General features: G+C 36.6%; 1 protein-coding gene across 1 annotated transcript in view; it reads right to left on the bottom strand.

Moving 5' to 3' along the window:
- Positions 1-1,513: 1,513 nt before the first annotated feature.
- GNAI1 (G protein subunit alpha i1) overlaps positions 1,514-14,623 on the bottom strand; it is a 35,069-nt gene continuing 21,959 nt past the window's right edge. Inside the window, exons 4-8 of the mRNA XM_064142562.1 lie at positions 13,417-13,574; positions 11,568-11,696; positions 6,248-6,377; positions 4,868-5,021; positions 1,514-3,686 (exon numbers count right to left, since the gene is read on the bottom strand). Of these exons, the coding sequence (XP_063998632.1) occupies positions 3,496-3,686; positions 4,868-5,021; positions 6,248-6,377; positions 11,568-11,696; positions 13,417-13,574 (762 nt within the window). The 3' untranslated portion in view covers positions 1,514-3,495. The remainder of the gene's footprint in view (positions 3,687-4,867; positions 5,022-6,247; positions 6,378-11,567; positions 11,697-13,416; positions 13,575-14,623) is intronic.

The following is a 14,623-nucleotide window of genomic DNA, read 5'->3' as shown; positions in this document are numbered from 1 at the left end:
CTGTGCAACTGAAATGTTAATATTTCTGTTATTCAGAGTCCACAAACCCTGAATGTTTGAAACACTACAGACACTAGTATAGCTAATGACTGGTAATTAAGTCACCCTTTCCCAGTCTCGTTTTGCTCATTCACAGCCTGGGAGTGCACCCTCTCCACATTCAATGAGAAGCCACTTTCAGCCTCTTGCTGCATCCTCTGCACTTTTTCTCCAAAATGAAATAGTTGAGAATTTGAAGTTTACAATCCTGGCATAACTCTTAAACCCACAGGCTCTTAGTTAATAATATGAAGTATAATAACTTCAAGAGAGATCCACACAGTAGGACATCCAGTATCTTGGTAGGGTTTCCTTTTTGCTTGATTTCCAACAGAAACTCATCCTTTCATTTTCTCAAATTCTAAACATAGGAGTCACCAGGCTGTTCAGCACACCGCAGACTGATGTCTTTTGTTCTCTAAGGTTTTATGCAGAATTAAAATCACAAAGCTGCTCATTGTGTACACCCAAACAGACACTGCAATCCAACTAAATGCTGCTCTGTTCCCATATATGGTATGATCCCAGAGCCTGTTGTAGTAGTTACTAAGAAGTTACTTAATATCAAGCTTCTTCCAAATTTAACAAGTAAAGCTACATATCACATCTTCCAACCTACATGTCCTTAAAGTTAACTCCTCTTAAAATATTTAATGATGGCTGCATTTTACTCAGTCTTCAGCCACAGACAGTATGCTTAGAAGAGACCACAGGGGCTGGAGAAGCCTCCCTGAGGTTTTAATTTCCCATATATACTAAATTAAGAGTATTTAAGATAATGCAGAGGAATATCTAAATTAGTAGTTCCTTAGTTTGAATGAAGAAATGAGAGGAATGGGGAATCAAAGAAAATGGAGTCTCAGACTACCAAGGGTGCAGACTCCTCAGACAGTGGTGGACCTGCAGGATTTGCACTATTTTCTGCAGTGCTCTGACTGAGAAGCAGTTTCCTAACAGAACAAAAATGAAGAGGAGCCTTACTATAACTGCAGGCAAAACTAAGTCTGTGGTTCCCACCACTACTGCACATAAATCCTCCTGGAACTTCTCCCAGAGCAGGGGTCTAGGCTGACAACTTTTACCTCGGGACACACACTGATCACCCAGTGCAGAGAATCTGTAAGAAAACACATCTTCTGTCCACTCATCCAGTCAGAACAGACAACTTTATCTGCCTGGACTAGCAAGTAAAAGTACTCCACCATTTTGTTCTTTGTTAAGATGTAAATACTTCAGAAAACAGCAGATACATAATTCCCAAAATTCTCTAACTGAAGCTGTCAGGAGCAATAGCAAAGAAAAAATATGTACTGATGAAGTAGTAATCATTAATTTATGCCCACTTTCATTTTGCTGTTTCTTGCATAAGGTATTTTAATTTACTCTTGACTCCCTGTCTTCTCATTTTTACTACCCACTTATCTGCACAGGATGGATGTAAAAAGATGTTCATCAGCACATTTAATGACAAACATTTCTTTCAAGCAAGGCACAAAATTTAGATTTATTTATGCAATTTGATTAATCCCAATTTTTGTTTTACATTACGTACAAAAACCAACTTGAAGGTAGGTGTAAATACAACTTCCACAAAGTAGGTTCGATGAGATTTAAAATCAGTTATGTACCCAGAACCGTAAAGCACAACCAAAAGCAGCCCAGAATATACAGATAGCTCACCATAACTGCTGAGAGTTCATAATGTATGAATACACAGAACAACCTCCAGGAACACGTTATCTCCTTTCTGATCTTTCAGATGAAACACATTGAGCAACTCTGTACAAAACAAAGGAAGCATTAAAGAACGACAACTGCAGATTTACTCATGCTGAGGACTAAATGAAACACATACACAGTCAAGAATTAAATAACAGAACAGTGACTTAAATATTTGGTTGAACATTTCTAAGAACATAGATAGTAGCAATGGGTTCAAGGACTTCTTTATTTCTCAAAGAACTTCTGGTATACTGTAGCTGCCTGAAATATTTTAACAATTATAGAAAATCATGTTTCAAAGTTTGCTACGTTTATATTTTCTAGGTAACATACATTTAAGAGAACCATCCATCAACTTATTTACAAATAGAAGCTTATTCACTTTTAAATCTTTATTAAAAAAACAAAAAGCCCAAACAAAACAAACAAACAAAACAAAAAAAACCCCAAAGTTTTGGCACTCCCCATAAGGCAGTGGATGAAACATACCACGTAGGATAGCAAATGAAAGCATAACCAGAAGAAAAAAATCCACATTTTCTGTAAACTTACTAAAGAAACTGTAAGACTTTAATTATAATTAAAGAGGAAATTAAAGAATCAGCATTTGCAAGTCACTAAAACACTATTCATCTTCAATATTTTGGGTAATCAGGATATTACTTCAGTCTATGAAGCCACTGTGCCATGTCTTGTGGGAGAACTTGATATATCTATGGTTACTGTATTATCAAACCAGTTTTATTACCAGAAAATAGCAAGAAGTTTAAAGAGAACAAGAATTTACTTCATAGCTATGCAGAAAAAATATTACTCTGAAGTCCAGCCTTTGTTAATGGTCCTTAAGAAAAAAATACACAAAAAACCAAACAAAAACACAAAGGTAACCGTGCCATTCACTCCACTGAGTAAAGACAATTTTCTCTTGGTGTGAGTTATTTTACTGACTTCCTTTTTACATGTACATCAGCTTCAATGATAGCTGAACCTTAAAATTTGCCATTTCAGTGTTGCCACAGACACCCTGCAGACTGCAAGTCCAGATTTCATACACTGGATTTCATTTAAATTTAAAAAATAATCTTTGCATTTATCTTAAATTTATAAAAAGGTTTTTTTTTCCCCCAAAACTTAAGGCAAAAAACAACTTTTATTGGTTAGGCTTCCTTTAACTCTGAGAAGATGTACAAGGCTGTGTTTAAATATCAAAAGATCTAATGTCATATACAGTATTACCAAGAAGGATAAGGCAGCATGCACCCTTAAGATGAAACTGAAATTTAATTTTACAAGATATTTAAATAATCCAAAGGCAAAAAGTGTCTGTCTCTTCTTAGGGTATCTTCATAAAACATGGAAATTTTTAGAGGACATCAAGTTACTAAAATATTCCACTCAACATTTATACAAATACATTACGACAATCAGAAGTACATACAATCAGCTGACATCTCCCAGTTAACTAATTACTTAAATTTACAAGACAAACATAAATAAAGCTGTTAAAACAGGCAAGTACAGTACTGATCTATCATTCAGCACAACGTATTTTTTTCATTTCTTTCACCTTGAAAAGAATCAGATTAGAATTGTGCGAAGTAGTTCTCCAAACCTAGAAATAAAATAGAAGTAAGTTTATCTATGAAAGTTTGACACAGCATAGGCACATCCCAGATACCTAAGTCCTGTTCTCTGGCATGTCATTTACCCTTTAACAACCTTTTTGTCTGTTTCTCAGAAAAGGCCACAGTCTTTAAGGTTATTTTTGATAATGACATCAGTTACAGCATCAAAAACAAACTGCACATTTTTTGTGTCTGTGGCACATGTGAAGTGGGTGTAGATTTCCTTTGTGTCTTTTCTCTTGTTCAGATCTTCAAACTGACACTGAATGTAAGCAGCTGCTTCTTCGTAAGTGTTTGATCCTAGAAGGAGAAAATTCCCCAGTAAGCAAGTTTCCAACTGAGCAATAACAAGATGCACACTGTATCTCTGAAGAAAGAGGACCTTGGAAACAGACTAAACCTGAAAAGGAGTCACTTCACAGTCACTGATTTAAGATTACAGAAATCCTGAAGAAAACTTTAGGACATATTTTTAGGAACAGAACTAAGGACTCAATAACCTTAAGGACTTTCTCAACATAATTCTGTGACTCATTCAAACAATAAATGCAGGAAGAGTGTTTTTATTTTTTTCAAAGGCAGGCATTGGTGATCCATCACTGTCCCCTAGATTAGGATATTTTGTTTCCTTCATTTGTGTTATTCACTTCCACAAACTCTATCAAAGGCTGCCTTTAGTTACAAGGAAAATGATACACAAAAAGGAAAAGGCTTTTTAAGTGGCATAATCTTCTTTTGCTATCTGTTTCACAAATAAGCCACATACTTCCAATTACTGCAGGGATTCTACAAGAAGGCTGGAGAGGGACTTTTCATAAGGGTGTCTAGCAACCAGACAAGGGGGAATGGTTTGAAGCTGAGGGAGAGGAGGTTTAGACTGGATCTGAGGAAGAAGTTCTTCAGTACAAAGGTGGTGAGACTCTGCAACAGGCGAATCCGCCAGGAGGTTGCAGATGTCTCCTTCCCGGGGATTTTCAGACCAGGTTGGTTGAGACCTTGAGAAGCCAAGTCTAACTGATGTGTCCCTGCCCATGGCACGGAGGTTGGAATAATGATCTGAGGTGCCTCTCAACTTAAGCTATTCTAGGATTCTGTGATATTTATAACATACATGTGACACTGTTCAAGTGAATTCTCATGTATGCTCTGGGATTCTTGCTAGTGAAAAAAAATTACATCTAAGTATAAATGAGAGAGGACCTCAGGAAAAAAAAAAAAGGGAGGAGAGGGCTAAATAAAATAGGTTGAAAAGAATGCAACATGCTATCAGTGGACCAGCACTACTTCACCTGGCTAAAAAGATTAATCTGACTTAGCATTAATTATTTTATCTGTGATCCATAAAAACACCACCTTCAACTTTACTTCATTTAAATAATTTAGATGCATGGCATTATTAAACTTTTGATTTCTTCACCAAAAAATTTAAATGAATTAATAAAAAATTACTTGATACCTGCATCCCACTCCCATCCCAATACCTGCATATTCAGGGTAGCAAATAGTGAGGGGACTCCTCTTGATTTTTTCTTCAAAAAGATCTTTCTTGTTCAGGAAGAGAATTATAGAAGTATCTGTGAACCATTTATTGTTGCAGATACTGTCAAACAATTTCATGCTCTCGTGCATTCGGTTCTGTAATTGAAGAAAGAAAAACAAACCACCTTGCTGTATTTAATCAGACTTCAGTAATAAAACCAGTGTGCACGTTTTTGATTAGTTACAAATGAACCAACTAAGCTACAAAACTAAGCTTCTAGCATACAGAATCACGTTTTATCACAGTGAAATATAGAGAAACTGAGACCACTATGAGGAACACTTCAAAAAAGGTTTAAGCAACTACTGTTTTCAGTTTTTTTCCCCTTATTTCCAGGTTTAAGTAGTTTAACACTTGAGAATTTTTTGGTGTGTTTCTGTATTTTGCATTACAGATGTTATACACAAGTTACTGAGTTGCCTGAATTTATCTTATACTGACTAAACCTTCTGGAAACTGAAATTTAAATTCAGCATGTAGTTGAAATTTCAGCGTAAGAGGAGAAAACAAACAAACCACCAAGGCTACAGAGCTAGAGAATCAAGTAAGGAGGTAAGTTTTGGATTTTTTTCCCCCCTTCTTACCCTAGTTTTTAACTCTGTAGAAAAATTACTCAGTGTATAAGTACTCTGGCCAAGCTTCAGTCACTTAAGCAGGATGCTTAGCTATGATCTTCTTAGACTACATTTGAATTGAAAAGTTTAATTCCTTTTTCCTCCTCAAACTATACTTTTTAAGAAGTTGCAGAACATGAGGAAGAGCAGAGTTCACTCATGCTTGACACACAACAGATAAGCATCACTTTAAACCACTTAGGAAAAAAGCATGCACTCTGTGCATACTGATATTGGAGGAGTCACATATCAAAAAAGATGAAGGAGTGGAGAGAGTTAGAAGGGAAAAGGAAGAGCATGATTTCTGCAACTAAAGAAGAGATCATATGAATAGTCAGAAAGAAACTGAAGACTTAGGAAGAAAAGGAATACAAAACATGAAGTAGAAAGAGGTAAGTCAAGCAATTTCTAATTATATACTTTTAGTATCCATAGAGCCTAAATCCTCATTAATTTCAGCTACACTGTATCATGTTTTAAAGGATGCATAAAAGAATACTTGTCTCATTGTGCTTCTTTTGGGAATGAGGAAATACTTTGAAACCTGAAAGCATGAATTCTGTCACCATTTCTCTGAGACCTTTTACACAAACTCTGTACAGCTTCAGAAGCGCTAATACTCGAAAAGATGCATTTATAGCTTTCCTTTCAAACTTATTTGGTTTCTGTCAAACATCAACTATTCGCTTCAGTGTTAAAATACTTGCCATTTCCTCATCTTCAGCCAAAACCAGATCATAATCACTCAATGCCACACAAAATATAATTGCTGTAACACCCTCAAAACAATGAATCCACTTCTTCCGCTCTGATCTCTGGCCTCCAACATCAAACATTCTGCAAAACAGAAGGGCAAAGCATACATCAAACTCTGTATTTCTTGCTTTCTGAATGTTCAATAAGAAAATCCGAAAGTATCAGCTATGTAAGTCTAATTACAGATCTGTCACATACATTACTGTTAGTGTCTCAGTGTAAATAACCAAAAGCCTCCCTATCCAACATTTTACAATACATTAGGAAGAGAGAATCATAGAATCAACCAGGTTGGAAGAGACCTCCAAGATCATCCAGTCCAACCTAGCACCCAGCCCTAGCCAGTCAACTAGAACGTGGCACTAAGTGCCTCAGCCAGGCTTTTCTTGAACACCTCCAGGGACAGTGACTCCACCACTTCCCTGGGCAGCCCATTCCAATGGCAAATCACTCTCTAGGAAGAACTTCCTCCTAACATCCAGCCTAGACCTCCCCCGGCACAACCTGAGACTGTGTCCCCTTGTTCTATTGCTGGTTGCCTGGGAGAAGAGACCAACCCCCACCTGGCTGCAACCTCCCTTCAGGTAGTTGCAGACAGCAATGAGAAAAGCTAAACAAAACTGATTATTACAATGTCCTACTAGCAGAATTAGTTGCAATCCATTAAAAACTAGCTAAATGCAAGCTGTTATTCAACTTTAAGTCCAAATTAGTAAGGTATTGATCAAAGAAGCAAGACTCTTTAAATAAAGCAGAGTTCTGCCTGGTTTAGTATGTGGACATACATAGGAAGTTGGATAAAAGTAACACTGAATTATAATTGTTGATTTAGTACACTGAATAAAAATATGTAAAAATCTACTTTTCACTTTTCCAAATTTAATCTGGAATCTCTACATCCTGGTGAGTTTCAGCTTCTCTCCACCCCAAACAGAACTGCAACCTGATCTGTTTATCTGCCCATTTTTGAATGGGATTTTTTTAAGATAAATCATAGAATCATAGAATCAACCAGGCTGGAAGAGACCTCCAAGATCATCGAGTCCAACCTATCACCCAGCCCTAGCCAGACAACTAGACCATGGCACTGAGTGCCTCAAAATTTTATCAAAATTATCTTTATAAACAAAATAAGCATTATATAATAAGAATAATTATTTTCTCTCTAGTAAATGAGATATAAGTCAGTCTTGTCTGTTTTGAACTCTTAGGCACAGCAGAAATAGAGCAGTAGGTAAAGATCACATTCCAGAATTTAACAGCAGAGGATCAGCGAATGAACACAATATGAATAGGTTTGCTTTTCTCTGATAGCTAAATGATTTAAAAGGCCATTTACCAACTACTGCATGCTACAGCCACTCTGAAAGGCAGAACTTTTACTAGACAACATTAGGAATTTCAGGTATTTTGCAAGCTAGATAATCAGCATCCTTATATATAGCATCACAAGTCACAGGGTGGGGAATGAGATCCAACAGTAAAAAAAGTAGCAAACCTTGGTATCCTGAAATTAAGTTACATATACATTGTAAGATCTTCTCAAAGAGAGATAACACAAACCATTTCCAACTATATTTCTTTTTTATGAGACAAAAAGCCACCTGTTGTCTAAAATTCTTGCAGTGATTTATAGCTTCAAAACACAGGATCAGAGGATGTTAGGGGTTGGAAGGGACCAAAGAAGACCATCAAGTTCAATCCCCCTGCCAGAGCAGGATCACACAATCCAGCACAGATCACAAAGGAATGCATCCATACAGGCCTTGAAAGTCTCCAGAGAAGGAGACTCCACAACCTCTCGGGGGAGCCTGTTCCAGTGCAGTAAAGAAGTCTCCCCTTATGTTGAGGTGGAAACTCTTGTGCTGCAACTTACACCCATTGCTCCTTGCCCTATCACAGAAAGCAAGTGAGAAGAGCCTGTCTCCCACCTCCTGACCAGCCCTCAATTGTTTATAAACATTTATTAAATCCCCTCTCAGTCTTTTCTCCAGATTAAAAAGCCCCAGGTCCATCAGCCTCTCCTCATAAAGCATGTCCTCTAGTCTCCTAATCATCCTCGTAGCCCTACAAAGGCTACTATGCACTTGCAGTGCTATGATGCAAATGTTACTGACTTTGAATGATGAGACTATTGACTAACATAGCAAAAACTTTATTTTTCCCCCTACTTAAACACAAAGGCAACTACCTCCTTCTAAAAGAGACCTGGATTGTGCCTTCAGAGGGTTTCACAAATAATTCAAACTCTTTTTCCACATTTTCACTAGAAAAAAAAGCTTAGAATTCTGTACCCACGAAAAACATTCAAAAGGGAAGAGAAATAAAGGAGAGAAAGAACAAAGACAGACCAGATTCCTACATCTCCATCTCCTCTGCATTAGTTGGTAGAATGGTCAGCTCTATCACAAAAGCCTTATTTGGGCAAAAATGACATACGAGGAGCAAGGAGAAGAAATCCAGACTAGAATAACAATTGTGAAGTTGTATACTCTTGACAAGTATTCCACCACAAAATTATTCAGAATTATTTTAGTAATAAGGCTAACAAATTGAGGGGTTCTGGTATGCAGTAGGACATACAGGTAAATCTCATTCACTGTGGGACAGGACAGAACACAAGACAGAAAAACTGAGTAAGAAAAATTGCTCCTTTCATTTTTTTTGTGGACAGTTCTAAGGAATAGGAGCAATTAAATACGTTGATGACAGCACTGTAATATCCATCTGCATAGATCTCACCTAGTTCAGTACCTTATGGCACTGCTCAATGCAAAAAATGATGTTACTAAGGTGGCAACAGAGACATAAGAAAATATGGCCCAAAAATCCTTTAGTTAAAAAGTAGCCTTTCAAAAAACATGAAAAGTAGGTAGCTTTCTGAATGGTTTATCTGCAGTGGTGCAAAGTTAGGGAATTACACAAGACCCTTTTGTTAGCACAGCATATTTTTGAAAGCTACTGTTGCCAGATTTCCTATGTCATGCTTCTTCCAGGCTACTTAAGCAAGGAACAAGGATTCTGGCGCACATATGAATTGTGATTATGAGGAAAAAGGATACCAGATAATTTATTACGATTGCTTTCATTTTAAAGCTATACAAGTTGCTTGTTCCAGCCCCAGTTTCGCTAAAGACTGACTTTTTTTTTCCTCTTTTGAGGTAGGGTGTTTACAGAAATGATACACATCTGTAAAGTCTCACAAGGTATTAGAAACTCATTAAAAGTTTGGGGGACAGGTAGATAAAAAACCCTATCCATTTCATGTTAGTGCACTACACGATTAGGTAAATTGCAGTTACAGAGATTCTGTTTAAAAAAAGCCAAAACAGTAACAACGAAAAAAAACACCATAACAACAAAACAAACGGTAAAAGTAAGCAGAGGAGGAAACAGGACCAGCCTGTAAGAAGCATCATAACCTCTAAAGAAGTCTTCTATTTGGGTAATATTATTGTGAAAGTGACAACACTCATTGCCCCTTTAACACTCTACAATAGAATAATGCTATCCTAAAAACACTTTAAAGATTATTTGTTAGATTTTAATAATCTAAAAAAAGGATTCCTTAGAAGTGTTCCTTACTTTCAGAGATATGTTAGAGAGCAAGTCTCTGAATATCACCCTATTAAATGCAAGTCATCCACCTACTCCTACTTAGTTCTCAAATTAGTGATGGCTGTATTCATAGGAAGGTATTTTGTATACCTTAATAATAACTTACATTTTAGTCATGACTTCTGTCAATTCTAATGCAAATGTTTTAGAATTTTGTGCAAAGACCTTAATTTCCATAAGAATTCATTAAATTATAGAACAACACTTCAACAAAAATAAGGCATTTTTCTACCACAAAAGTAGCAAATAATGAGACTCCACTTCTGAAACAGTCTATAGAAAAGGGATGAAGATGACTTGCTGTTTGCATCTTAGACTGAATCAATATTCAAAGCTATGCCAAGTGCTTTACCAGAGAAGGCTGAAACAAGTCTCAATCTCAAAAGACCCTAAACACATATGGTAAAACAGGAAAGAAAAGGTAACAAAGAAAACCTGAAGTACAAATTGCACAACTTATGTTTACGTCCCCTCTTTTTGATATAATGAAGCCTTCATTCCTTTAGTTCACCTTAAAAGTTCTCTATGTTATGTAAGAGTACACTTCTTCAAGCCCTTCTAATAACTAAGTCTACCTAAGGCACCTGTTGTAGAGGTGTTTAAATGCACAGCACTACAGTCTTACATTTACACATTTTATAGAGGTGTAATCAGATAGTCCTTAAAACAATCCTAATAATCAATACAGACTGGAAGTAGCTATCTGCAAATAAATTCACTGAGCGCCTAGAAGAATTTAAAGCCATCTGCAATAGAGAACTGAACAAGAAACAGTAGCAAGTGAGAAAATGGATAGTTTCTTACAATACTGAAGACCTCTCCTGAGATTACTCTCCTCAAATTCACTCCCATTTACCAGCTATTACTTGATGGATGAATTTTGTATACTGAAACAAAATACATTTCCACAGGACCCCTGAAGCATGCCCATTATAGCACTTGCTATGCATTACATTGAAAAAATATATTTTTCATTAAGATATTAAAAAATATATTATATAGACATGCTGACAACGTTTACACAATCTAAATGCAGATGCTATGAAGGTTTTACTGATTTTTCTTATTCTTTCTGATCAGTAGGAGGTAGAATATGATCACATTTATACTATCCTATGCTGTCATCATAAATAGTTTTGAGACATAAATGTTCAAAATACTAACATTATTTTGTTTCCTGTGGTGTGGAATTTACACGAGTCACATTCTTAAAGTATAACACATTTTAATTCAGTTCTTCAGGGGCATAGATTTACACTTTTATATAACACTATCAATCATTTTTAGGCCTCCAGCTCTCCAAGTGAATTCAAAGGGTGAAAGAACAGACCTTTAACATGACATAAAATTGGGTATTTTGAGATTTAATTTACATAGAAGATATCTTACAACAACATTTCTGTAAGACCAAAGCATTTATTACTAAATATCTGCATATTTATTCCAAGCCATTACAGAAGTTTCAACAACTCCCAGATCCCTTCAGAAAACTGAGCCAAGCATGAAGAACTTTCAGAAAAACAGAGAGAAAAAGAAAAATAAATCAAAGTTGTAGTTCAACAAATTTGTTATAACTACATCACTGAAAGCCCACCTTCTAGAACTTAACCAAAACTATAACAGACAGATGAACATGCAGCATAATGTACATACTTAAAATGAAGATCTTTGAAAGTAAAGTGAGTTTCCACTATTCCTGTAGTTTTCACTCTAGTCCTGAGAACATCCTGTTGGGTTGGAATGTAGCTGGTTTGTGCTATCCTGTCCAAGTCATTCAAGTAACTGAAGGTAAAAATAAATACTGCTTTCAGTTATTCATAAAACAGTTACATAATAATTACAGAAGTTCTGTGTCCATTCTTTAGATTATGCTTGAATTTTACAAAACAGCTTTCTTTGAGATAAGACAAAGAACACGACACATTCCTCTCAAGATTCCAAAATGTTTTGGCATAAGCTTTAGAGACACAGAAGTATTTCACCCTAAAAGAAAACTTAAGCAACTAGTTCCCCTACTAAGAATTCTTTTCAAATGCTGAAATGCTCGCATGGCTCCTCACACACCAGTGTTGCTTGCACTAACTAGAAGAACCTCTTCAGCTTTGTAATCTAATGAACTACAAGTTACTGTTAAACTATAACCAAAGCCTCAAATTATCCTGGATTTGATAAAAGGTATAGAAAGAACAACTCAGTGTCTTGGCTAGAATTACTGTGGTTAAGGAAACCCTTAATAAAAATTAACTTTCTACTTATAATTTATAATTGCACACAGTTTTAACAATAGCATATACTTACTTGATGGCATGCAGGTCAAGAAGCCCAGCCTTTCTAAAAAGCATACAAATCTTAGTTGTGTTTTTCCCATAGTAAACAGGGGCACCACTATGTCCTTCTTTCAATATAACCAGAAGTTAGCAATTTTAAGGATTGAATTCTATGGCTAGAAGCTCTCTCAGGAAATTGGAGGCAGAGGTTATCCAACACAACAAAATAAAACAAAGGATGTTACCAGAAAACAGCGATCCTCCAAATTAAATGCTCCATATTGATGACAGTTTATAGAAGCGCTAACTCTCAATGCCAAGAGCTGTCACTGGGAGCTCAGCTTGTTGCCATCTACCCTCTTTACCCTTAGAATAACTTCAGCAAACAAGTAACTATCACGCTAGAAGTATTAGTATCACCAGTCAATACAATGTGATTAGATTCCTGTTCACTCGGCATGCCTGTAACTGCATTACTCAGGCTGTAGTCTTCTCAGTTACCTCTCTCCACATTGTTTCTTTATGTGCAGTAATTGTAAAGAATCAAAATAACTTACTTTAATGAAAGTGAAAATCAACTTGAAATGCTACAACTTAATTCAGAATGACAGATCTCTTAAAAAATGGCCATGTAAGGACAGTATCACTCCCATGCCATTCTTTACCATCTTACCTGTCTCCTGATGGACTCTTCCTTGACACTTCCTGCATCACACCTTGTTTCTCACACCCTTGATTTGTTACTATTTTCTAATGAACCACTTTAGCATAGAAGACACATCCTGTTTTCTACCTTTGCTCAACATATTTCTAAGAGAGACTATTAAATTAACACAGAAAATGCATCAGTGTTGAACTATAGGAGAAACTCTGTTATGATAGTATCCTTGGCAGTAGATTCACATCACATACTCAAGTTTCCTGAACTGAGAACATACTTGAGTCCTATTTTTGTAATAAAAATATTATTAAAGAATCTTAAAGCAAATTTGTCTTCCTCAAGAGGACAAAACAGCTGATCAGAACATGACACACTCGCAATTATAACACATCTCTTCCTTTCCAACCTTTAAGTCTAGAGGGGGAGCATTTTGACTCAAGTAGCCAATACCTTTGTTCCGATACTTCTATACCTTCCACCTACATGAGTGCACAATTCCACATAAGGTAAGACTTCCCCTGTATTCCTTTAGCAACTTATAGGACAGAAAGTGTCTTTGTCACTTAGTACTTACTAGGCAGCAGAATCATTAAGCTGGTATTCTCTAGATCGGTTGAAACAAGCTTGAACCCCACTGTCTTTCCACAGTCTCTTGATAACTCCAGCAAGCTCTGCAGTCATAAATCCTTCTTCTGCTGCTCCAGCTAACACAAAGAGTTGACGAGCATCATCCTTTAGTGGAGACACAGTGAGAAATAAAAGAAAAGCATTATCACCTAAGTACTATATTCAGAAAGTCACAGAATCATAGAATTGTTGTGGTTGGAAAATACCTCCAAGATCATCAAGCCTAACCACTAACCCAACACCATGGTAAGACACTAAACCACATCTCAAAGTGCCACATCTCCATGTTGTTTAAACATCTTCAGGAACTGTGACTCTACCACATCCCTGGGCAGCCTGTTCCAGTTCCTAACCACTCATTCAACAAAAACTCTTTCCTTCTTGTAAGGAGGGGCCCAAAACTGAACACAGGATTCAACGTGCAGCCTCATTTGTGCTAGGTACCAAGGAATGATCACTTCCCTACTGCTGCTGGACACACCACTCGTGATACAGGTTAGGATGCTGTCGGCCTTCTGGGCAAACTTCTGGCCCATGTTCATCAGGCTGTCAACCAGCACCTCCAGATCTTTCTCTGCCAGGCAGTTTTCCAGACACTCTGCTCCAAGTCTGTAGTGCTGCATGGGGTCATTGTGACCTAAGTACAGAACCCTGCATTTGGCCTTGTTGAATCTCATGCAAATTGACCTCAGCCCATCAGTCCAGCCTGGTCAGATGAGCTACTTTCTTGTAAACATGAATGTAACTAAACAAAAACATCTGAAGGAAAACAAGAGGATTTAGTGTTCTGCATAGGATATTAATTCCTACATTTTTCAACAATAGAAAAAAAACCTAGTAAACCAAATTTCCCATTAGATGATAGAGCTGCTTCTGCCCTTTTTATAACGTGAACTAAGATTCTGATAAACACATGCAGGAACATATTTTGTGCTCAAGTGTAAAGTTAACTTTATTTGCTTATCAAATACCACAAACCGAAGAGAATAGTTCAGTACATACTAGAACCTTCAGAAATGCAGATATATACTCATTGACTGAAGAAAACACATTAATCACGCTTCACAAAATAACTTTGAAAGTGACAAATGAACATTTATTCCCCAGTCAGACATCACAAGAAAAAATACTTCCTAGAGCCCTTCCAAGTAAAT

This window comes from Pogoniulus pusillus, chromosome 4, assembly GCF_015220805.1.
Source record: "Pogoniulus pusillus isolate bPogPus1 chromosome 4, bPogPus1.pri, whole genome shotgun sequence".
Lineage (NCBI taxonomy): Eukaryota > Metazoa > Chordata > Aves > Piciformes > Lybiidae > Pogoniulus > Pogoniulus pusillus.
Note: the sequence above shows the minus strand (reverse complement) of the source record. Positions and strands in the feature narration are given on the sequence as shown.